Genomic DNA, 26,673 nt, shown 5'->3' with positions numbered 1-26,673 from the left:
ACCCAAACTTAATCATTTTGAAGAGATTAGTACTTTTACTGAATACGAAATGATCGCAACCAAGGTAAAGCTGGAAGTGAGCAAAACGCGTGAAATAGCATCTACTAAGCTTCTCCCCCCCCCCGTGTCCATTGACCCTCATCCAATCCAAAGGTCTTCCAAAGATCAGGTAGCATCATGTCTGGCAACGTCATTCATCAGGAATGTAGGGCAGTTGGTCAGCCGGCCCCTTTGGAGATTCACTTTCGTTTCTTGGGAAGATACATCCTACAATGGAAAAACACCTCCCCCTTCGCCCCCTTAACTAGTCCCTCCCCCCATTTCTTATGGCAGCTGAAGCAGGCAAAGCTGAGGCTGACAGGAACCCACCACTGCTCAGATTGATTGGATAATATGTAAGTGTAGTGCTGGTTTAAGCATCTTTGGAATCTTTCAAGAAAGAAAGATGAATAGTAAATCAAAATGGCTCCAATTATAGGTGGCCTGCCCTCCTTCTGATATCTCCACTAAGTAGTGGCTATAATTAATATTGATGATCTTTGTTGCATTTAGAGTGGACGACACTGAGACGAGGTTGCTGAGAACGCCAACTTTATTGTTAACAGAGAACGGAACATGAACAGTCGAACCCCGCGCGAAGTAAGCAAAGAACTCTAACTTGCTGCCTGACAGCTGCTTAAATAGCCAGCTGTCAGATAGCGTGAACCAATCCGTGAGCTGGCAATTCCCGCTAATTTAGTTGCTCATGTCTCCACCAATCCGCACCCCTGGCAACATAGCCGGTGCGAGGGAAGTCATAATGGTGAGGACTCAACATCCCTTCCCACCCAGACCAAGCATGCGTAGTCAGCTAAATATGCCGGATGATGTCGGCGCCGCCCAGATTGTCTTAGTCGTGGCGTGGGCGCTACTGGGGGTGGAGCTGGAACTTCTCTCTCCGGAGTTATGGCGGTCTCTATGCCACCTGGAGATGGAAGACCAACACCAGCAGCACACTTGGGGATCTCCGGTAAGCCTTCCGATGAGAAGGATTCGGTCGGAAATGCGTGGGTTGAGTCAGGCCGGCCTGGTTACGCTCCTGGGGCTGCCGCAGGTGTTGGTGAACTCGGAGTGTCTCAAACAGGTTGAGGGTTGGACACATCGGCTACTCATCATCTCAGTTGGTTAATATGTCGCCGCCACACCCGGCCATCGGCGAGCTGGACCCTATAAGAATAGGGGCCGGTTAATTGTATTATTTGCCTCAACCTTATGTTATGGTCGAAGTTCAGAGTGAAGACCAGGTCACCCACAGCAAATATTCTTGCTTGAAAACGTCCCCCTGGAGGCGCCTCATGGGTATAGTTAGGATGCAGGCGATCCAGGGTGATCCGGAGTCGCCTTCCCATGAGGAGCTCAGCGGGACTATGTTTGGTAGTAGCGGTAGGAGTCGAGTGTTGAGCCAACAGGTATTGGTAGACTTTATGGTGCCAATTTGCGGGCCCTAAATGGCACAGAGCCTCCTTTGCGGACCTCACAGCCCTTTCCGCCAAACCATTCATGGTCAGATGGAAAGGAGCCGTTCGGCCGTGGCGGATGCCCAACTTATCGAGGAACAACTGAAGGGTGCAGACGTGAACTGCGGGCCGTTGTCTGTAACTATAGTGTCTGGCAGACTATGGGTCGCGAACAGACCCTCTAAGACCCTTGTCACAGCCTCCATAGTGGTGGATGACATGATTGTAAGGTCCACCCACTTTGAGTAGACATTTACTGTGATTAGGAACATGCGGCCAAGGAAGGGACCCACAAGGTCCAGGTGCAGTCTAGCCCAAGGGGCCCTGGGCATCCCCCACTCCTGAATGCGGGCCGCGGGGGGAATTGGCCTAGATTGTTGGCATTGGTGACACCGAGCCACCCACCCCTCTACGTCCTGATCGATGTCTGGCCACCAGTCATAACTATGGCCCAGGGCTTTCATGTGCACGATGCCCAGGTGAGCATCATGGAGGCAGGACAACACACAGGATCTGAGACCAGGGGGAATAACGACTCTATTCCCCCACAAGAGGCAGCCCGACTGTACAGACAACTCATGTTGTCTGCGGAAGTAAGGCAAAAACTCGGGTGCCGTGTGTGTCGGAGGCCAGTTCCTGCACGTCCAATCCAGGACCAGGGACAGTACAGGGTCAGCGGCTGACTGGGACCGAATATCAGCAGCGGTCACTAAAGGAGACAACTCATCCACCAGAAGGATGGACACCGTGGGGGCCGGGTCTTGGATGGCCAAAGGAAAGGGACAATGGCTGAGGGCATCAGCGTGCCCGATTGCCTTCCCCGGCTTATATTGTAACTGGTATGAATAAGCCGCCAAAAACTCCACCCACCAGGACATGCATGGTGACAGTATAGGAGGAGTTTGACAGTCTGCTGCCAGCAACCCCAATAATGGCTTATGGTCGGTGACAAGATAAAAATACCAACCACAGACGTAATCGTGGAATTGTCTGATTCCTGCGACGGCCACCAAAGCTTCCCGATCTATCTGACTGTAATTCCTCTCTGCTGCTGATAAGGTGTGGGAATAGTAGGCAATTGGGGCCTCCGCACCATTGGGCAACAGGTGGCTCAGGACAGCCCCCACCCCATAGGGGGAAGCGTCACACATTAGAGAGAGAGGCAGACTGGCATTGTATTGAATAAGGCATCAGAGGTGAGAACGTCCTTAATGGCTTGGAAAGAGGCGTCCGCCCTACGATCCCAGCACCAGGGAATTTTAGTCTCCAAGAGCCGATGGAGAGGCTCTGCCAGTGATGCTTTTTGAGGTAAAAACACTGCATAAAAATTGAGACCGAGAAAGGCCTGCAATTCGGCCTGATTGGTGGGCACGGGAGTGTTTTTTATGGCCGCCACCTTGACCGGAGCAGGGCGGATACCGCCAGAATCAATCAGGAACCCCAAAAATTCAACCTAGGGAACTGCAATCCAACACTTTTCAGCTTTAAACTTCAGCCCTGCCTGTCTAAAATGGGTAAGGACAGCTCTAAGCTTAGCGATGAGGTCCACCTGATCCGCGGCCATGATCAGGACATCATCAAAGTAGGACACAACTCCCTGAAGCCCAGGGAGCAGCTGCTCCATTAAGCTCTGAAAAATGCCTGGGGCAATACTAACCTCGAATTGTAGGCGGGTACATTTGAATGCCCCCAGTGAGTAACAATCGTCTCGTCCACTGGAAACTGGTGATACGCTTGCGCGAGATCCAGCTTCACGAAGACCCTCCCCTGGCCCAGCAAGTGTACTAAATGCTGTACCACGGGGATGGGGTAATGGTTAGCCTGGAGAGCCCTATTGAGGGTTGCCTTATAGTCTGCGCAGATTCTGATCGATCCATCGGGCTTGAGGGGGATCACTATAGGGGTCTCCCACTTAGAATGCTCCACTGGTTGAAGGACCCCTTGCGCTATCAATTTGTCCAACTCCTGGTCAACCTTGGTCCGCAGTGCAAGTGGCACCCTTCGAGCCTTCAGCCAGATAGGAGCCACCTGAGGATCCAGATTGAAGGAAAAGGGGAACCCTGTATATTTACCGAGTTGGCCATCGAACCCTTCCGCGAACTCGCAGGTCAGCTCAGTAGAGATGTCGGAACAGGTTGCATGAATTCCAGACACGCCCAGATGCAGAGCAGCAAACCAGTCTAACCCCAGCAAGCTGGGAAGATGGTCCCTCACGGCAATCAGCAGCAGGCGACCTGAAAAGAGCCACAGACAACGGGGAAAGAGCCACAGCCTAGAGTGGGAATATGCTTTCCCTGATAGTCCTTCAGTTTAATAGGGCAGGACTGCCATTGGGAGAAAGTTGGGATTAATGCATTAAGAGTAGACCAGGCAATCAGGGATCGGGAGGAGCCCGTGTCGAGCTCCATGCAGCAGGGCAAGCCTTCTAAATGGACCGTAAGGTAAATCTTGCTGGCAGAACCAGGCGTGGAAGCATGGCTGACGCCCACAGCATCAACCTCCACGTCATGATATACATCTAGATGGTTCTTGCGGCGTTCAAGCCGCTTGGCCTTCTGTCGCTTGGGTGCAGGCTCCCCATGTCATCAGGGAGTGGGAAAACTGCACGGCAGACCCTGGACAGGTGGCCACAAAACGACACTCAGCTCGGTTATGCTGACCGCTGCAGCCCAAACCACCGCCTTGAGGGGGGTTGACAGTGACTGACACTCGTGGCTTCTGAGTGGTCTTGAGACAGCTCACCCCTCCCTCCGTCTTGGCAGCGTCTTCCATGTCCGACCCCTTATAGGGGAGGAGTAGGCATAGGGGCCCCTCCAGCCTGGAACCGTTGAATTTCTGCTGACGACTGGGCTGACATCTTGGAAGCCCTGGCCTCATCCATGGCTATCAGAGGGTTAGGTCAGAATGGGCTAATAGCCTCCGCTGCAGTTTCAAATCCCGCACTCCACAGACCAGCTTGTCAAGGAGCATGTCATCTAGCTCACGGAATTCGCAGTGGAGGGCAGCCATTCGCAGGGAAGCCATATACTCGTTAACAGACTCCCCTGCCCTCTGAGACTGCTGATGAAATGCATGGTGCCGGGCTATCTTAGTTGGAGCGGGAGAGTAGTGGTGCTTTAACTTTTCTAACAGCGTCTCCCAGGGCACGGTAAATACCGGTTGCGGGGCAGCCAGAGCCCTGGCTGTTCCAAAGATTTCTCGGCCACAGGAGCTCAAAAAGTACCCCCTCTTCCTGGCACTGGACAGATCAGTCAGGTTGTTGGCTTGTAAAAAACACTCAAACTGCTCCAAATAATCATCCCAGGTCTCAGAGGCTGGCTCAAATGGTGTGAAAGTCAGAAGGGCGACCGCCATCGTGACTGATGCTGGGAATGAGTCCATGACACAGACACCAATCGACTTAGAGTGCCTCAGCTCAGTCGATGTTCTCAGTCAGGCGCTGCCTCAGGCCTATCCCATCCTCATCGCCACATGTTGCGTTTAGAGTGGACAACACTGAGACCAGGCTGCTGAGAACGCCAACTTTATTCTTAACAGAGAACGGAACATGAACAGTCGAACCCCGCACGAAGTAAGCAAAGAACTCTAACTCGCCACCTGACAGCTGCTTAAATAGCGAGTTGTCAGACAGCTGAACCAATCTGCGAGCCGGCAATTCCCGCTAATTTAGTTGCTCGCGTCTCCAGCAATCCGTACCCGCTGGCAACATAGCCAGCACGAGGGAAGTCGTAACGGTGAGGACTCAACAATCTTAAAGGAAGCATTGATTGATTGATTGATTGATTGGTTCGATTTATATGCTGCCCTTCTCCGGAGACTCCGGCTTACAATGCGTTAAGCAATAGCCTTCATACTTTTGTATATACCTGCTTAGTAAGGCTTTCACACACACCCCCAAGCGGTGTTCTTTTTTATACAAAGTCAGCTTATTGCCCCCATAAACCGGGTCCTCATTTTACCTATCTCGAAAGGATGGAAGGCTGAGTCAACCTTGAAATTTAGTAGTCATTATACCTATTTATTCATTTATTTCTTTATAACTACAATTTTTGCTATGACATCCACTCAAGCAACTCTTTAACTTCCATAAAACAGTCTGGTCACCTTTAAGTTCACTTTTAATGTCACCTAAAATTAATGGCTATCATTCCATATTGTAATAACAATTTCACTAGTAAATTATGAACTATGGCATGGGTGGGAACTGTGAGAGATTGTGTTGGGAGCTATAACAAAATCTCTTAATCTATTAGTTCAGCACCATGTTTCATCTGGAAAAACACAAATACGTTGCCCAGGGCCCCAGATCAACTACAGGTTGCCACTTCTGCCTTCATATAAAGTTCTTCTTTTATTCTCCTTTTAGAGAAGCTAATAGTGTCTATTATCATAAGAAATACTTCAATTAAAATAAACAGTAGGTTATTCCTTTATACACTAATGAAGAAAAATAGTTTATATATTTAGTGGAAGATTTTTCAATCTTAGGCAATAGAAAACTATACTAAAGGCTCATTAGTTTAATAGCAATATTAACATAATATGCACATGCAGACACAGATATCTTTTTCATAATTTCCTATGGTGATAGAAATTCTGATGTAAAAAAATGTCCTCCCTCCTTAAAATGTCCTGCTACCTATGAGTGTGCATACACTTCTTCCTTGTAATGGATCAACTGTACCAACTTGTAAATGTAATTAAGTGTGTCATCAAGAAAAGATAAGAGTACCTGTTATTACAGTGTTCTCCCCAATCATTATTGCAAACAACTTTTGTTTCAAGGTAACACTGCCTCTGAAAAACTATATATTTAATGGACATATGTTAACTACAGTGGTGGGATTCAGCCAGTTCGCACCACTTCAGGAGAACCAGTTGTTAACTTCTGGAAAACTGGTTGTTGGAAGAAATCATTAGGGCAGAGAACCAGTTGTTAAATTACTTGAATCCCATCACTGGTTAACTACCTAATTAAACTGTTCACATGATGACAAATGTGTGTGACTTTTACTTTTTGGCAGGTTTGTTGAAAATTTACTCACTGCTACTTCAGAATGTAGATAACTGCAAATTTCCAGCATCAGCAGAAATTCATTCCAAATGGCATTTACAACATCTTACCAGGAACAAAATGTCCAAAGAGACAAATTGCAGAAGGAAGAGACTTAAAGAAAATGAAGAAATTACAATATCTTCCTCGCTTGACAACAATTCCTTTTCAAAACAACCTACAAGGCTCTATTTTAATGGTCCATTAAGGACTGGGAAGAAAGTTCTCTTACTTTACATCAGTTTTTTCTTTATTGTTCTGTATTATCTACCTATGATCATCAGTGATTGTTTATTGGACAAAAATAACAATTCCCAGCAGTTGATTCTTTCAACTGAAGATACCAAAGGTATAATGTAAGGCAGGAATGGCTTCTACTTACCTTTACTACCGGTTCGCAACGGGATCGCGCACACGCGCTTGCTTTGCATGCACCCGCTTGCTTTGCACACACACGCTTGCTTTACTTGCACTCAAGCCTTGCTTCTATGCATGCGCGGATCGCTTCTGATGACATCAGAGTCAGTGGGTGGAGCCTCCTACCGGTTTTACTACCGGTTCTATAGAACCGGTCCGAATGGGGACAACCCACCACTGATATAAGGCCTCCTAAATACAAAGCCTATGATATCCCAGAATATCAACTCTTGTACAGAGTTTAGTAAGATTCATTGTAAATGTCTGTTCAACAAGCAAATAATCTGTGATAGTTCTTAGGGTTTAAAGGAGCAGGCTGTAAGACAGACAGCATAGTAAAAATCCTCATATCAGAAATATATACTTTGTTTATGTACCACTTTAACCTGGGAACTTCACTTTCGGAGAATGTACGAAGACCCGTCCAGTGAGAGTATAAAGCAGTGGTGGAATTCAGCCAGTTCGCACCACTTCGGGAGAACCGGCTGTTAACTTTCTGAGCAGTTTGGCAAACTGGTTGTTGGAAGAAATCATTAGGGCAGAGAACCGGTTGTTAAATTACTTGAATCCCACCACTGGTATAAAGTATACAATGAAGGACTTACCTGAATGGCCCCCGATTTCAGAGTCCGAAATCAAATCATTCATTGGCCAACTCAGGACTGGGAAGGCTCCAGGAACTGACTCCATTACCGCTGAATTACTGAAGAACAATTTGGAGTTGTGGATACCAGTTCTGGTGGCACTATTCACTTATATCGACTCCACTGGAAGTGGAGAAGATTGGGGCTTGGCAATTGTCCCAATTTTTAAAAAGGGAAAGAGAGATGACCCTGCCATTTATAGACCAATAAGTCTGCTAAACATAATCAGCAAACTTTACGCCAAACATCTCCAAGATAAACTAAAGGAGTGGCTGATTCTGAGAATTTGATCGCTGAAGAGCAAGCGGGGTTTAGAGAGAGGAGAGTCACCATCGATCAGTGCTTAGTTCTTCATCCCCTGATTGAAAAATACATCTCAAATAGACCCGTATCATTATACGCTGGTTTTATAGATCTCAAGGCAGCCTTTGATACAGTTACCAGGACTAAGCTATGGGAGAAGCTGGAAGCTGCCTCAATTGACCATAGGCTTCGTCATCTATTACGTGCCCTACATACTAAAGCATCCCTCAAGGTGAGATGTAATATGCAAGGGTCCGTCTCAAAATCAGTTAAAACTCAAAAGGGGGTTAAACGAGTGCATTTTGGCCCCCCTGCTTTTCAACTTTTACATAAATGACATAGTAAAATGGCTAAACAAACCAAATCACCCACCCAAAAAATAGGTGACCAAAGCATTGCTCTCCTGCTCTATGCAGATGATGCTGTGATCCTCTCCAGGACACCAGTAGGCTTTAAAAGAGCCTTGTGAGCCCTTCTCCAGTACTATAATTACAATAAACTAAACATAAATTATGAGAAAACAAAGATCATGGTCTTTGCAAAAAGGCCAAAACTTTATTCATGGTATCTAAATGGCCACAAAATAGAGCAGGTAACCACCTTCAAATACCTGGGGGTGGTCACTCAGGCAAATGGTTCAAGAAAATTTAATACAAATTTAATAAAACTAAAAGCACATGGAGAATATGCAGCTGCCTTGGGCCAAAGATCAGCGAGCACCATTCTTAATTTTTTCCGCACAAAGGGAGGATACTATGTCCCTGCTGCTATTAAACTTTTTCTGGCCAAGTCGCTAGCACAGCTCCTTTATGGGACCTTGCTTGGACCGTCAGCTTCATGTTTTACATCATTAGAAATAGTTCAATCCAAATTCATTAGATCAATTCTCCAGATGCCACATTGTGTCTCAAATGCACTTCTGCGCCTGGAGACAGGATTGATAAAAGTTGAAGCAAGAATCTGTATAGCGTCCTTAAATCTCTGGCTAAAACTTAACTTATTTCTGCAAGGTCTTGCTCCATTCATGTTCCAAGACAAATTCTCTTCATCATGGATCAAGGTGTCGAGTCCAACCTTGCCAAATTAGATTTCTCCCCAGCTGTAATAGTCAATATGGACTATGATCTAGCAAGACAAACCTTCCGACAAAGGGTGGAGGATATCGAGAGGCAGGCTTAGGGAAAGCTTTGCTGTTTCTGGTTCCAGATGCCACTAGATGTGTTGTTGCTACTGCCAGATATCTTAGTCAGTTGGAATCAGCAAACCACCAAAAAGCATTTGCACTTGCACAATGCCATGCGCTTCCATCGGCCGTTCTGTATGGTAAGCATAAAAGAATACCATTCACAGAAAGACTCTGTCCCTGCGTCTCAGGAGAGATGGAGACTGCGGGTCACATGGTCCTTAGATGTTCCTTTTATACAGAGATTAGGAAAAAAACATATTCTGCCAATAAGTGTTAGGTATCCTGCCCACTCCGACACTACCTATATTCAGTGGTTGCTTAAGGATGAACAGTCATAACTACTGCACAGGTGGCCAGATTCTGTGCAGCAGCACTGGGGATTCATCGCAAATATATGTCTTTTCTACCATAGCGATGTATATCACAACCCTTGCATTTCCCTTCTAGCGTTGAACCTACAACAGGCCACACAGTATAGGGATTGCAACATGTATAATGGACACTGGATTTGATTATAGATTTAGTTGTCATTTATTATTCAAAATTCTTAAGTGTAGATATACTGAGTGCTTTTATTTGTTCTGGTCTAAGACTGTAATAATAAGTTGAAATTGAAATTATACCACTTTAAATCTCATATTATGGTATAAACATCTGGTCAAATATGATCCATAACATTTATGCCTTATTAAATCTGTTATCTTTAAGAAGGTATTACAAAATAAAATATTGTTATTTTTTTTAATCACAACTCCTATTCTTTTCATTTTGGATTCCATAGTTCCATTAATTCCCCATTATTCTGATCCAGGATGAAAGAAGTATATTAATCAAGGTCATGTGTTGAATTTATTGTTCCTTATTGTTTCAGTTCAGAGAAGCAGCCATGTCTCTGCATTCCACAAAAGCACCACATTCTTACTATCTTGATATTCAGTTTGCAGCCACACTTATCAATAACTTCATTTCTCACTTTATCACCTTCATATCATTTCTGTTTATGGCACTAAAGTTCCATATGTCTGTTTACTTCTAAAATTTTGATGCCCCTGCTTCTCATGAGCCCAAAATACGTTAACTGTTACATTATGTATTATTGATTAAATATTAAGAATGGTCATATTTACATACCAGCACAATAAAAAAAAATACATCAGTGGAATAATTTAAAGTAAACTCATGTAAATGTGCGATCTGAGAAATAGAGCTTCTCAGGAAAGAGATGCCAGTTATGGATGGCAGCCACACAGCTTCAAATTCAAAAATGACTAGACTAAAAAATATCCATTAAACTATGGGAAGGACAGGAAAAGAAGTACCAGACGGAAATTATAGGGAGTATAAGAAGTGGCTATTTTCATCCTGGCAAAGGACAATTTAGGAGCTAGAATGAAATTAGTGAACAAGTATAATAAATTTAATAAAATAATAATAGCAATGATAATTTTACCTAGACATTACCTCACGTTGAATGTCTGAGATGCTTCAGCTGAATCTAGACCAGTGGTTCTCAACCTTCCTAATGCCACGACCCATTAATACAGTTCCTCATGTTGTGGTGACCCCCAGCCAGGGGGGTCTGTGGGTGCGGCTTATTTTGTGGGTGTGGCTTGGAGGTAATGTGATTGGGTGGGCGTGGCTATCTGGTCATGTGACCGGGTGGCCATGGCTATGTGTATGGGGACTACTCAGAGGGCTGAAAAAAGTCATTTCTGACAGATCCTTGCACTTTTGACTGGTCCTCACACTTATGACCATCTTCACATTTATGCCCATGCAGGATTCTTAACAACCGTGTCACTCATTTCACAACTGCTTCTCTTCACCATGGTGACAAGATAGGGCAAAAAGGTAAAATGTGAGGACAGTCGTAAGTTCGAGGACTGGTCAAAAGTGCAAGGACCAGTCAAAAATAACTTTTTCAGCCCTCTGAGTAGTCCATATGCATAAAAGGATACAGCAATAGAGAGGGATGAAGGAAGGGAAGGGAAATTAGAGTAGGAGGGAGGGTAAGAGAGGGAGGAAGAGAGGAGGAGAAGGAGAAAGGAAGAGGAAGTAGGGAGGAGAAGAAGAAGGGGAGGAAGAGAAAGTAAGAAGGAAAGAAAAGAGAGAGGTGGTAGGTTTGAGGAGAAAGATTGCTGTACAATAAAAAAGATGAAAGGGAAGAAAGCCAACCCCAAACAAATATAAAGATATTAAGATAAAGAATGAATTGTTAAACTTTAAAGAATAAAAGAGAACAAATATGAATAAATAACAATAATTAGAAACACACATACAAACATACAATGTATTTTCTTTGAACAGAGTATTTGGCCAGTTCACAAATTTAAACAGTGTTTAGTCATTTCAATTAAATGTATAATTTCTATATTTCCTTTTTACCATATTTATTCCTCATCTATTTTTGTAAAAAACCAATATTACCCTTCATCCTCATCTCTAATGTTAATCAAATTCAATTTTTCCCTTCTATTCTATATTATACCCCTTGCCATTGTCATATATTTTTATATCCATCCTCACATTGGTTAATTATGTAATATTACAGTTGTTTAATATAAATTCAACATTTTAATATAAGTCAGTATAACTACCTTTTTTGTATATTAATCAATATGAACATGAATATTCCAATTATTTCCATGCAATCCAATTTCTTACAAATCAATTAATTATATTTACCAATAATAATAAACCAAATAATTTCCCCCATATATTCCTCCAAACCACAACTTAACCATTTCTGCTTTCAGAAATATACGATTAATACTATCTCAATTATTACAATTCCCTAGTTAAATAGAGCTTTTTTCCTTTGGGTTTTAAAATCTTGAACTCTTTTTCCCTAAATTTCCCATTGTTTGCACCTACCTTTTTTGGTGAGGAAAAAGAAAAGAAATCTGCCTGCCTAATTTTCCAACCTTGCAGCAACAGCAAAGCAGTTTCAGTTTCGTTTTTCAGCATAGCTAGGGGAAAAAAAATCTGCTCCAGGACTCTTTGCAAGGAAGCAGCAGAGCCCTGAGCAAAACACCTGAGACAAATCAACTGAGAGTCGGGAGCCGATCTAATCAAAGGCTAATTAGCCTATGCTGAAGCTCCAGGGGCCAATAAAATTACAAAAAAACACCGAACCATTTGTTAAATTGCTGGCTCGCCCACCCCTCGCTCACCACTATTTATTGGCAATAAATAGTGGTGCGGAGAGGCGGGGCAAGCCAGCAATTTAACAAATGGTTCGGCAGAATCCCACCACTGGCTATAGGGCGGCCCTTTGATGCCCCGCGGCAAGAATTTAAACAGTTTTTTTTCCTCTAGCCATCAGCTGGGACTCCGGAGGCAGCAATAGATTGGGAGTGGGCGGGGTAAGCAAACGGCCGGTGATCCAACAGAGCAGAGAGTGAGGGTGAGTGAAGGCGTGGGGGGGGCGAGAGAGGGCTTTGGCGACCCCTGTGAATAGCCGTTCGACCCCCAAAGGGGTAGCGACCCCCAGATTGAGAACCGCTGATCTAGACCCTAGAACCTAAAAGCCTAGTGAACCCATGCCAAGTCAAAAATAAGAATTGCAAAACTTCTTTAATAGACAGCACTAAATTATTATTACTAAACTAAAATACTTTTCTATATATTTGGAAATGATATCTGTTGATCTGTGCTCCTTGATGAAAAAAATAGATTAAAAAAATAATTTACAAATCCTCTATTGATTCCAATTCCTGACTAATCAGCAATTGTAATAACAAGACAACTAATTGTCAGAATTGCTGCAGATAGCATATAGCTAATGGCAAGAGATTACATGGCAGCAAAGTAACTAAAGAAAAAAAGAATGACTACTTCGGGGCAACATATGTTCGTTCTTAACTATCATGTAATCTTCAGTAATCTTATTTGATAAAGCACAGAGAAAATGTCAAAAGTTCTATCATAACTTAATGCATGCTGCAAAAAGTCAAGGTACTTAGCTGGAGATAGCTTTTACAAGTTAGCAATGGGATATTTTGAGTGCTGACTTTAAAACATAAGAACACAAAAATAATTATACCTGTAGAAGTTAACAGCAGCCCTTGCCTGCCACCTAAAGGTTTCATGGGCCACTATACATTTTGGCTTTTGCGTATCTAAGCACTTCTCACAAATGAAAAGCAGAAGGGGAGAGGGACTTTGCTATTATACAACCCCCCCCAACAGGCCTTTCATTTTCAAACAAGTAAAAGTATAAAACACCTTTTTCTTCATGCATGCAAGCTGTTTGGAATTACAAAATGAACTGAGTTCTTTAGGGCAATTTCCTAACAAATTATATCATACTTATTCATGAAATATCTCGGAGCACATTCTTTGCATGTTACTTGTGTCCTTGACATTCAACAATCTTTTAGTATTCAAGCAATACTGAATACTTCAAGAAAGTCATCATAAGTATATATTTATTATTATCATAATCATCTCCTTAGTATTGAGAGATATTAGTACATATAAATGGCCTGTTGATTTAGGAAAATCTGCAAAGTATTCCTTATCTCTCTCTTCCACCAGACAACAGAACATTTTGTTCATTTTTAGGAAGGAATAGTGGAAATAGATTAATTTAGCCAGATGTCAGTTCCCAAAAGAAAAAAGGACAGTCCACGTTTTCCACCCACATAAAAAACACAGTCTTCCTGTTATCCCAGGAAAAATGTAATCTTTATGTCTAGAGAGAATTCCCTGTAGACATGCTTGGAACAAGCACTGCTTCTTCCACCCTAAAAACGATACATGATATTAAATCCCATATAAAACTCAAATTTGTCCATAAGAATAATTCAGGACATAAACTTGAGTTTGATCCATATATCAATGATGGATAAATTCCATGTTAATATTGTATTGAAATCTCTAAGGATGTAAAACAGGGGACATTATATCAAGTGTCCATATGATAATACTCATGCAGTAGATTGTATATCTCAGAAGAGCCTGCTGGAGATACTAGTTCTATGATATCAGATCATTGGAAGAAAATGTTTTACTGCTGCAGAGTCAAAATAAGGATGTAGGTGATGCTACTTCTTTTAATTTAATTTTAATTTTAATTTTTCATTTATTTATTTATTTGTCGAGTACATGTTAGATAATATATATAAGAATAAGATGAATTGAATACTAAAATGAATACAATTAAAGGGAACATTAGGACAGGGACGGTAGGCTCGCTGGTGCTCTTATGCACGCCCCTTACAGACCACTTAGGAATGGAGTGAGGTCAACAGTAGCCAGTCTAAGGTTAAAATTTTGGGGGTTTTGGGATGAAACCACAGAGTCAGGTAGTGCATTCCAAGCATTGACCACTCAGTTGCTGAAGTCATATTTTCTGCAATCAAGTTTGGAGTGGTTCACTTTAAGTTTGTATCTATTGTGTGCTTGTGTATTGTTGTGGTTGAAGCTGAAGTAGTCATTAACAAGTAGGACATTGTAGTAGATGATTTTATGAGCTATGCTTAGGTTATACCAAAGGCGGCATAGTTTTAAATTTTCTAAGCCCGAAATTTCAACTCTGGTGGCATAAGATATTTGTTGTGAGCGGAGAAGTGGAGGACTCTTCTTATGAAATATTTCTGGACACGTTCAATTGTATTAATGTCTGATGTGCAGACAGATGAGCTGTATTCGAGAATTGGTCTAGCAAATGTTTTGTTGCTCTGGTTAGTAACATTACCGGAGAAGAAGCTACGCATGTTTAGGTTTACAATCCTTAATGCTTTTTTGGTGATGTTGTTACAGTGGGCTTTGGCATTTAGATCATTTGATATGAGTACTTCAAAGTCCTTGACAGAGTGCGGTCATCTACAAGGTCATGTCCACTCAGCTTGTATTTTGTGTTCTGATTCCTTTTGCCAATGTATACTACTCTTGCTAATCCAAACCTTCCATCAAAGTTATATTATCAAAAAGTCTTTAGTGCAGTTTTTCAATTACTGAGTCTATAATTTAATCTATGCACATGTATCCAAAACTGCATATACAGTATTTTTACTGTTTACCCATTCTTCCTCCCTTCCTCTGTTGTTTTTCATGTTTAAGATTCTAAGTTTTGTACTCCTCAATCAGTAATAGATGCTGTTTATGGATGTGATGATCAACAGTACGAAAATGCCTTTGTCTATTTTCATTTATTCCCATCGGGTTATTCTTAGCTCCCTAAATTTTTTATTGCTTTCTATTTCTATGTTCTTTCTTCCTTTCCATCTTGTCCATATTTTAAAAATTCGTTATTTCTTGTCTCTTTCCACTTTGTTTAGTTTTTTTCTGAGTGACACTATAATGCAAATTTCATGTTGGTAGGATCAGGTAAATCCTTTTTAAATTGGAATGGGAGTTTATTTATGGAGGACAGAAGGAGAAATGGGTATATATACCAGATTCAGAATATTGTTAAATTATCATTGTTCAATGTATGAAAGCAGAAAAAATATAGGAAAAGTGATCAGGAATTTGGACATGAAGAGCAAGTTTGAAAGAGGCAGCAGAATTAAAATCATATATTAAACTTGTAAATATATTTTAGCATGCATTAGTAAATTGGAAAAAAAGGATATAAATATGTACCATGTAAGTTTAACCATGTGACATAGTTACTCAATACAACTATTAGATCATATTGGTCGAAGAGATTTACAATATCGTAGTGGCCTGTTATTTGTCCTTCACGCTATTTTCCATCATGCTGCAGGCGCCAACTTGCATGCAAACTCTGAATATGTGATTTACAGAAGCCTGTTGTTGACTTTCAACCAAGAAAGTGCTGAAATAGTCAAAAATGAAAGCCCAGTGCTTTTACTATCCCAATAAGAATATCCTGGGTAACTCAAAAAAAGGCTTATTCACTGACATGGACCAATGATATTAAACATGTGTGGGAAGAACATTGTGCAATATATAATACTGAATTCTTTTTATTGGAGCACTAATTTAGGTAATAATATGATGCTAAATTTAGTGTTATTTGAATAACTTTGCTGCATCTAGATTCTTTCCTAGACTCTTTCCTTTAGAATGTTCCTATTAACATTGAAAAACATTGAAATCAGTAGATCTGAGGATAAGAGAAGTTGCATTAAGTAAGCCATTGTTATGATTGGCTTCTGATTAAAGCGAATGAGTGGATTAAAAAAACTGGAAGCTCCAGTTAAAAAACAATTAACTTTGAAGTATTTCTTAGGGTCTTTGATTTTACAGAGAGATGGGGAGAAGCAAAGGCATGTGAAGTTTGGACTGAGCATGATTAGCCGCTCCAAAAATTGTGCCTCTATCATCCTTGCAGTCACTTTAACAAAATAAAAGATTATATAACTTCATTAAAGCTCACACTGATTTTAAGCAAAATGTCTATGTTGGATCCTAAGACTTTTCCCAATGATTTTAAAGACAGCAAGTTTTATGGTCTGATTCATTTCTAGCTATAGCACTGTGGGAACTATTTTTGCAAGCTACAGTATAATGAAGTTTTAATAATATATGATGATGATGGAGGAGGAGGAGGGAGGAGGAGGGAGGAGGAGGCTATTAAATGCCAATTAAATGACCAGAGCAATGAAGAATCAAATAGCAGATAATCTCCTTGTGGCAATGACATGTAAAGAGAAGAATACATAGTTGTGAATATAAGTTTTCTGCATCATTTTGCCGATTACATGACATAATAATAGATGGATAAATCTGAAAGATCAAGCCAGTAAAACATTGATTTGGGGAACTTATTTTATGATTTTATTTAATGCTTGTAAATCAAGAGTATTACTAGAGTTCACATGCTAGTTAATTCTCCTCTGTTATTTTGTTATTAAAAACATGAAATTTTAATGCTGTGTTAATTCAGAACTGTGAACATGTTTTAAGAGAAACAAATTCTTTACACTCACTGTTTTCCTTAAGAGAAACGTGGAGACTGTGTTCATTCTTCCGCCATAGAAATAAATAAACAATCAACTACGATACACCTCTCAAATTAAGACCACAGATTTCTGTTCAAATAAAAGCTGCACCTCCAAACAAGACTTGCTAGGTTATAAGCCCCATTTGAATATAATGATATTTACTCAAGAAAATTAAATACAGGTAGTCCTTGACTTACTATCACAATTGACCCCACACATTTCTGTTGTTCACTGCAGTTGCTAAGTTAGTAACCTGGTTGTTAAATGAGTCTGGCTTCTCCATTGACTTTGCTTGTCAGAAAGTCACAAAATGGAATCACATGACTCTGGGGCACAGGAATGGTCATAAATATGAACAAGTTGCCAAGCATCTGAATGTTGATCACATGATTATGGGGATGCCCCAAAGTTTGTAACTGTGAAAAACAGTCATAAGTCAATTTGTTCAGTGCCGTTCTAACTTTGAATGGTCACTAAGTGAACTGTTGTAGGTCAAGGACTACCTGTATACATAATTGTGCTGATAGTGAACAATGATAAAGTGTACCTTTATCAAATGGCCTCAGGGGAGGTCATTTCAGTCTATGTTTATGTAGGGCAGAGGGAAATGCTCACAGGAAAGATTTCATCTGAGCAGTGGTTGAATTCTGAAGTGATCAAATTAATTAATTTCTCTTATTCAATTTAGTGAAACAAGTTGGTTAAAATATTTCAGCAGTTATAGTATTATGAATATTTCAACACATTCTTACTTCAGAAAAAAGCAAGGGAGATTTACAATTATATGTATAATCAGAAGAATTTAAATTAACAATTTAACTTAAATTAACATAATTTCCTAAAATATTTCCCAACAGCGGTTACCAAAGGAAGATACCAAAAAAATCCTCTCTCAAAAGACATTGAGTCCATGTGGCAGACAATAATTGCATCAATATGTATTTTTTTCCCTGTGCAGAAGCTCACCAAGATATTACAATATTAATTCCACTATTTACTGAATATCCTTGTTGTTCCAATTTGTTTTACCTCAAAATGTTATTATCAATCTTATTTTATTCTCTTGACCACAACCATTTGCTGTTCTATAATCTGCACAGTACAACATACACTATTAACTTTAACCCTTTTAAGATATTTTAATATAACTATTTTTTTTCTTTTATCTTAATTAATTGTTTTATTTGCTGGTCTAAGATCAAATGAAGATTGATTTGATTTGATTCCAAAATGTTTTAGATTCAGAATATTTGTTGCATTATTTATATTGTAATGCAATAATAAAATAAATAATAAATATTTTTCAGAGTCTTTACATTTCAATTACATTCAAAGACTGGTAGAGCATATTTCTGTGTTTAGGATTGAAACTTAGTAATTTTTTACTGAGTTTAATCAAATTCAAATAAAAACTTTCTCTGACACTTCACTAAGATTCAAAAATAGCTAAGTATATTTTTAAGAGAAGAAAGTTGGCAATTTTATCAGTTGAAGCTAGATACTGTTGCGAGTACACACTCTGTATGAGGGAGAAAAAAGAACATTGTTTTATTATTATTATTGTTTAGACTTCTATATCGCTTCATAGTGCTTTACAGCCCTCTCTAAGCGGTTTACAAAGTTAGCATATAGCATATTGCATATTGCATATTAGCATATTGCATTAGCATTAGCATATTGGCCCCAACAATCTGGGTCCTCATTTTACCCACCTCGGAAGGAAGGAAGGCTGAGTCAACCTTGAGCCGGTGAGATTTGATCTGCTGACCTGCTGAACTAGCTGCAGTACTGCATTCTAACCACTGAGCTACCTCAGCTCTTTGAAATATTTACTTTGAAATATGCTGTGAGTTACATATTGTTGTTTTCTTACCTTTCCAATAAAGTAGTCTACCAGACACTTAATCCTAAATATAGATTGTAATTAATCAAAAAGCATTTCCTGCTAAAATAAACAACTGAAATGATTTACACTCATTTTAGGAGTATAGATCTTTGTTAAAAGTATTGGATTTGTATTAGTTTCTGCTTCTTGTACAATGTACTAACTTGAAGAGTTATTATGAATTATGAATCAATGCTTTCTAATCTAATCGAGATTATCAAGGACAGAACCAATTTAGAACTAAGGAGAAATTGCCTGACAATGAGAACAATTAATGAGAAACATCTTGCCTCCAGAAATTGTGAGTAGTCCATCACTGAAGATTTTAAAGAAGAAACTGGACAGCCATTTGTCTGAAATGGTATAGGACAGAGATGGCTAACCTTTTCCGGACCGAGTGCTCAAAGTACCCGAATCCCCAAAATTCAATGCGCATGCCCCCCCATGCAAGTGCCCTGCCCCCCACGCATGCCCCAGCATATGCTTTCCCCCTGCACATGTGCACATGGGGCCTCTGCACACACCATCCCCCTACGCATGCACGTGCACCCCCCTCACACGCCCCACCACCTGCACATGTGCAGTAGAGACCCAAAGACCAGCTGGCCGGGGGGAGACGCATGCACATGTGCGGTGGAGTTGAACTGAGACAACGGTTCGTGTGTGTCCACAGAAAGGGCGCTCGTGCCACCTCTGGCACAGGTGCCATAGGTTTGCCATCATGGGTATAGGATCTCCTGTTTGAGCAGGGGGTGGACTAGAAGACCTCCAAAATCCCTTCCAACTCTATTATTCTGTTATTCTTTATTCACACAGCATGATAAGCCACGGTGCTTACTTAATGCTTAAGTAAGCCTTATTTGGCATAGTCTGTTAAATGACAAGAATGTATGTATAACTTAGATAACATGGATTGGATACTATGTGTGATTAGAGAGAAAATATTCCAAGATGCTAAAAAACTGTCCTAGACCCAAAATGTGGAATAATAGAGAGATCAGTAGCTAAATCACAAGCTAAAATTGGTTTGTTTTTATCTTAGTATTATAAGTGAACCAGGCTATTATGACCTATTCAGTAATCCAGTTTTACAAAATCTGCCTTATTGTTACATGTATGCGAGTTCAGCCAACATTTTATTGGAGTAAATACCTGGGGGAAAGGGAGGGAGTTTCCTTGGTTTGAAAAAAGGTACTTTCCATTCATTCATCTATTAAAAGAAACCTTTGTTCATTAACGTTTGCTCATCACCAGAATAAGTACTATTCTTATCAAGTGAGAATAGTAAATTTGTAATGTGGAAAACCATCCATGTGTTTTTCTTCATTTGTATCCCTAATCCAAAGTAGCCCATTAAGATACTGAAATATTATTTAAAATGATTTACAGGAAATGGAGAAAAAGTATTATGCTCAGCTTCACAGAGGGATATGAAGTAAGACATCCATAGTTAATAATTGTTAGAAGAATTAGTATGGGAAAAGACAGAATCATATTTATTACTCACTCCTAAGAGTGGGAAGAAAAATACATGGCCCTTTATTTTCTATTCTCTTTTCTTTCACTTTGGAAGTATCTAGCAATAATGTCCATATCTATTTCTCTCTGTTAGTATTTGTGTATTTCTTTGAAGGCGTGTGTGTGTGTGTGTGTGTGTGTGTGTGTGTGTGTGTGTGGTCTTCCAATGTTTATGGAGTCTTTCAGTCCAAGTTAATTATTCTGCGGTCTTAATGTTACAACCAAGAAAACTTTGCACGAGCTCTCAATTGCAGTTCAATTTGGAACAGAGTTAGTTACGCTTTGAATTATGGGAAGAACTATTATAGCTCAATGCTAAACCCATGTAGATAATCCCAGTTAAGCTGTATGCACTAATCAGCTAGATATAAGGGGTTGGGAGAAAATAACTGCAATCAAAATAACTGCAAGCAATATGATCTAGATTATAGTTGCTTCCGGATATAAATCAGCACCCGCTAATTATGGGTCTTAATAAACTGAATAACAGCACTAATTGTTTTCTATATCCTGTTACATATTAAACTGTGTGATACATTTAAATGGGATATAGTCTTGAAGGCATTCCACAATTATAAATCTCATTCAAGCACAAATTTCTGGTCTGGAGAGAATTAGTATAGCTGAGACTTAATTTTGATCTAAACAAGAGGCAGAAATGTTTTGGGTGGCTGGTGATTTGCACCCAAATCCTATTTGCCCCTGTAGAGATGGAAGCAAAAATAAGGGGGGGAGGGGCAAACCTTATGTGATAATGCATACAGGTAGTCCTCGATTTACAACAGTTCATTAATGACCATTTAGAATTACAACAGCCCTGAAAAAAGTGATTTATGACCATCTTTCACACTTACAACTGTTGCAGCATCCTCATGGTAATGTGATCAAAATTGTTTGGTGACTGACTCATATTTATGACAGTTGCAGTGTCCCCGGATCATGTGATCACCTTTGGTGACCTTCTGACAAGCAAAGAAAATTCATTTAACAACTCTTAGCTTCACTTAGCAACATAAATTTTGGACTCAACTATATTTAAAGAAAATATTCTGGCTGCATTCATACATTGTGCTAAGATGCAAAATGGTTTGTTTCATTTAACACAGTGTAAACCATGTCATTGTAGTTTGCTAATCATTATTTATAGCTTAAATAATAGATTTAGATTTAAATCTATTATTAAATAATAGATTTCAGGGGTGAAATCTAATTTTTTTTGCTATCGGTTCTGTGGGCGTGACTTGGTGTGGGGTGGCTTTGTGGTCATGTGACTGGATGGTCGTGGCCAGTTTGATGTCATTCACATCACTTTGCTGTGCATGGGGCGCTTGGAGAGAGAGCAACCAAGACAGCTTTCCAACCTGTGTGTGTGTGTGTGTGGGAGGGAGGGAGGGAGCGATCTGAAGCTGAGGCACCCAAACTTCTGGCAGCGGCGGGGGCAGCTTCTGAGCAGCCAGCTCCACCTGACCTACTCCCTGAGTCTCGCTGTTCCCCTCGCCCCCACCCCCACCCCACATAAGCAGCAGCTTCCCTGCTCAGCTCCAACAAGCTATGCATCCATGGTGCCCACACCAGCATCCCGAGAGAAGCAGAGAAGATCATCGATTGCAAGCAGACAACCAGAGGTAGCAAGCGTATGCCGTGCTGAGGGAAAAATGAGAGGTCCTGTTGTCCTGCAGAGCCTACTGCTGCTTGGGGTGTGTGTGTGTGTGAAGAGATTGGCGAGACTCAGGGAGTAGGCCAGGTGGAACTGGCTGACTCAGGGCTGCTCAGAAGTTGCCCGCGCCGCTGCCAGAAATCTGGGTACCTCGGCTTCAGATCGCTCCCTCACACACACACACACACACAAAAACAGAGGTTGGAGAGCTCTCTTGCTTGCTCACTCTCTAAGTGCCCCATGCACAGTGTGGGGCACTTAGCACTTTTGAGGAAAGGGAATGCACGGCTGGGCGCATTTGGCTGCAGAAGGAGGCACAGCACAATGGGGTTGTGTTGTTCACCGAGGTGGTACTTTGGGAGGGCAGGCAGATGTCTGCAGCTGACAACTATAATGAATATGTCCACCTACCCTCCCGAAGCATCACTGTGGCGAACAAAACAATCCCATTGCTATGGATGCATAGCTTATCAGGGCTGAGCAGGGAAGCTGCTGCTTGAGTGGGAGGGGGGCAGTAAGCTGCTAGCTCCTTCCCTGCAGCCCTGCCATGCTTGCCTGCGTTCCACATGGACTTCTGCTTGCCTGCCTTCGCAAGCTGGCCACCGGGACGCCAGGAAGGCAGCATGGAAGGCAGGCAAGCATGGCAGGACTGTGGTCCATGGACCGGTTCAGGGGCATGGCCAGCCAGCTATTGCTCCCAGTTCGGCGAACTAGCCTCAATCTCTGCTACCTACTCGCCCGAGCCAGTTCGAACCAGGAGCATTTCACCCCTGCTTAAATATATGCTAGAATTAGGCTGCTGAGTAGAAACCACGCCAACTTAGAACATAGGAATGATGTAGAGCTATCTTTAGTTACACTTTTAAAGCTGACTAACTTATACAATATAATTAATCAAAAATACTGAGTTAAATCCAGGTTAAAATAATGGAAGTGAATCTTTTTTTTTTTTAATTTGATTTATATGCCTCCCTTCTCCAGAGACTCAGGGCGGCTTACAATGCGTTAAGCAATAGCTTATTTAAGAATCTTACTATACTTCGTGGGAATTTTTCATAGCATTGTTTATAAATGCAGCAAATTTCTGACTGATGTAAGAATATACAAGCCTGGTTTACCCTAAGGCAACATGAAGCAATCACTTCAAATAAATTACTAACAGAGTGCAATTTTCATACCTCCCACTCATAAAATCATGGAGGATGGATCTCCTGCCATGTTGGCTTGCCTATTGCTAATTATATTTAATGAACTTTAACACCAGAGATCAGAACTGACAAGCAGAAGAAACAAACATGATCCTTCATACCATCCAATTTCCAGCTTTGCAACCTCTTGTCAAGATTCTGCTTGAAATTACACAATCAAAAAATAACAATATGCTGTTCAACTGCACCTCTATTATAGAAAAAGCTTTTCATGTTAGGTTAAGCTTGGTTTCTTTTTCCTTATGAACTGGCTGGAATCCCAGTTTTGGTGGCAGAATTGTCTTGGGAAAGCCACCAAACAAGAAGGAGTTTAATAGGTGTGGTTTCATTAACTGGGCTTTCCACATTTCTGCCTGCTGTTGCATTACTATTCAGAATGTAGGAGGGAGGGTTCCAGGGTTCAAACACTGCAACTTTTCCTTTCACTTTTCTGTAGTAAGTGATCCTTTTGAATGAAATCAACATGCTGGACACAGGTGGCCTTAATTTGGTTTAAGCCTGAATTAGATTTCCCTGTCACAGCACATCTGGAAACATGTGTCCGTCATTTGGAGACAGTTGAGTAGCTGTTGCAATTATAGGTCTGCGAATGTTAACGCTTTGGGGACGCTCAAGCAGCATAACACAGCAGGAAGTCGGGTGAACCAATCTACACAGAATGCGTACTTCTGTATAGCACAGTTGGGATTTGGGAGGCCTTTGTATCGGGCCCACCTGCAGCCATCTGCCACCTATGCTTACCCTTTCAAGCCCTTCCTAGCACAGGTACGAAGCGATGCCTACACTCTGTTGCATTACTGCATACCTACACTGCAAAGGAATTGTATATTGCAGATGGCTAAAGATGGCCAACACAAATACCCCCCAAATCCAAATTGTGCCTTGTGCTGAGATGCGCGTCTTGAGTGCTGATTGGTTGATCCAACTTCTTGTCTGTTTGAGCGCCCCCTAGCTGGAACGTTTAACATTCACAGACGTATACACGAAACAGCTATGCAACCGTCTCCGAACATTCGCTGACGGGCAATGACGGAGAAGTCTAATCTGGGCTTCAGGCGGCTCTCGGAGAGGAGAGCGTGGGTTGATTGTCAAGCGGCAACGGAGAGGAGGGTGGAGAGAGTAGCTCGCGGCTTTGCAGCTCAGAATGGAACAATAGAGGCAGGGGCGAGAGCCTGAGCCGCTGCTACAAAACAAAGAGCGGCTGGAGACAGGTCCACGCCCCGCTCTCCACCCACTCCCCGTCTTCCCTCCCTCACGTCTCTTCGCTTTTGCTCTAACCTGCTGGAAGGGAAGGGAAGGGAAGAGAGCAGCCGGCCGGGAGCCTCACCGGCACCAAGCGAGCCTTTCGATGCCCAAGCACCCGCGCCATTCTTCGACAGTTTCCCCAACACGCCGGGGATCAGAGAAGAGAAACCTTGGCACAGATACGCTTTCGTTCTTCACCTTCCTTTCGTCTTTCTAATTCCTTCGCTGCGAACTTGCTTTTGGTTGCCAAAACAGTCGGAGAACAGGCGGACAAAAGGCTTTTGTCAACAGCTGCTTTGCAAGCGGCGGCGGCAGCATCCAGGAAAGTTAAACGGGGCGCCGAGGCGGATGGAGAGTTTCTCTGGAAAAGCAGGGTGCCGCTTCTGCCGCCCTCGTCCTGCGATTTCGGCCGAGGGATGGCCCTGCTCTCCCTAACATGCGGCCGCGCTCCCCTTCCGGCTCCGCTGCTTCCTACCTGCGTCTCGGTGGGGGTGGTAGTTCATCCCCCTGCCGCCTCCGCCGTGGTCTCGACAGAGTTAGCTACTCCGCGACGAGCTTCTGCGCCGGGACTATGCAAGACCTCCGAGGAGAACAAAACTGCATTATGTGGATCTCACTCCTGGCTTTCCTAACGGTCGGGCTCGTCTCGCTGCACAAATGCCAGCGGCATCCCGGCCCGGTTCTGGGAATGAGTCGCCTGCTCGCGGTAGTTGTGCCAGGCTTGGGGCAGCGCCGTAAGTTTCTTCTTCCTATCCCGAATCGCATCATGTTTTCCTCCCCATTCTTCCCTCTTCTCTATCTGCCTGTCCACACGTAATCCTTGAGATGCACCTGACTGGTTGTTTGCAGTTGCATCCGCGTCAGCCTCGTTATAACAGTGGACTTGGTCCAAACACGCATAAAATCGAGCTTTAGTTAAACTGAACCCGAGAATCCCAAATCTGAGTTTTCTTAGAGTGTAGCTCTAATATAAAGTTACAGTTATATGAATGTATACTAGCATTGTCTCTTTTATACTAGCATTGTCTCTTTTCTAAAGGAGTTTAACATTTTAAACAAAGCAGGAGTGACTGGTCTAAAGTGAGTCAAACTTAGACAACACAGGAACTTCATATCTTTGAGTACATTCTTTGAAAAGTAATCCTAAATAATGTTGGGTGTTTTGATTTTGGGGTCCTAGCAGCTCCTTATCCTCACTTTGGAGAGAGACATTGGCAATGGTTTCAAAAAAAATTGCCAGATGGGTTGAATAGGATCTCCTGCTTGAGGGGGATGGACTAGAAAACACCAAGGTCAATTCTGGTATTCTCTGTTCAAGGCATCTTTCAAATGTATACAAATTCTGTTACCAGGATTTAAGAAACAACCTTACACATGGTCAGAAACATTGATTCAGCTAGTTTAGTACTAGATGTTTGTGTACTGATAGCAGTTTGACAGATTTCGGAAGCCACCTTTCTCAGTCCTGCTTGTAGATACAAACAACTGAGTTAAACTATTTGCAGTTCATGTGCATGATATGAAAAACTGTAAGATGTTATCACTAATTACTACTTTTTGAAAGCATGTCTGTACTTAACTTCAGATAATTTAATAGTCCCAGTCTTTACTTTTTCATACTATTGCTCTTCAGTTCCATTGGTTACAATATCTCTTCCCCCTGAAACCTTTGAATAGGTGTCATCAAATTGCAGGAGATTCTGCTTGGCAGGTCTTCCCTAATCCATGGAGTCCAGGATTTTGGGATAGTTGAATAAGAAAATATGGTCTGCCCAAGTTCTCTGTTTTAAAATGTATGCCAGACTGAGGAATGCTATTGGTTTATGAAGAGTATATGGGTATTTGCATGTTGCACTGAGTAGAACTTGACAAATCAATTATAAACAGGACAAGAATGTTAGATTTTCTCCACAGATGTAATTAATTCATTACCTAAATAAAATCTGAGCAATTGTTTCACTCTACCCAAACTTCCCATGAAATAATAGCAATGAAAGTTTCAATAGAATAATGGGTAGTAATTTTTAGAAACAATTGAGACTGTTCAAGAAAATAACCTATGTGGAGAAATACTTTCACCTGTTTCTCCTCCTCATAAAACTATTTCACTAACCTTCAGTTATCATGTACTACTGACTATAT

General features: G+C 41.6%; 1 protein-coding gene across 3 annotated transcripts in view; it reads left to right on the top strand.

The window, feature by feature from the left end:
• Positions 1 to 23,024: 23,024 nt before the first annotated feature.
• Positions 23,025 to 26,673, top strand: part of ITGB8 (integrin subunit beta 8) — a 45,236-nt gene continuing 41,587 nt past the window's right edge. For all 3 annotated transcript variants that reach the window (XM_034402400.3, XM_034402401.3, XM_034402399.3), the window contains exon 1: positions 23,025 to 25,265. In XM_034402400.3, coding sequence (XP_034258291.1) covers positions 24,968 to 25,265 — 298 coding nt within the window. In that variant the 5' untranslated portion in view covers positions 23,025 to 24,967. The remainder of the gene's footprint in view (positions 25,266 to 26,673) is intronic.

The sequence above is a fragment of the Pantherophis guttatus genome, chromosome 4 (genome assembly GCF_059756535.1).
Source record: "Pantherophis guttatus breed Tessera chromosome 4, ASM5975653v1, whole genome shotgun sequence".
NCBI lineage: Eukaryota > Metazoa > Chordata > Lepidosauria > Squamata > Colubridae > Pantherophis > Pantherophis guttatus.
The sequence above is the reverse complement of the archived record's forward strand: the minus strand, read 5'-3'. Positions and strand labels throughout refer to the sequence as shown.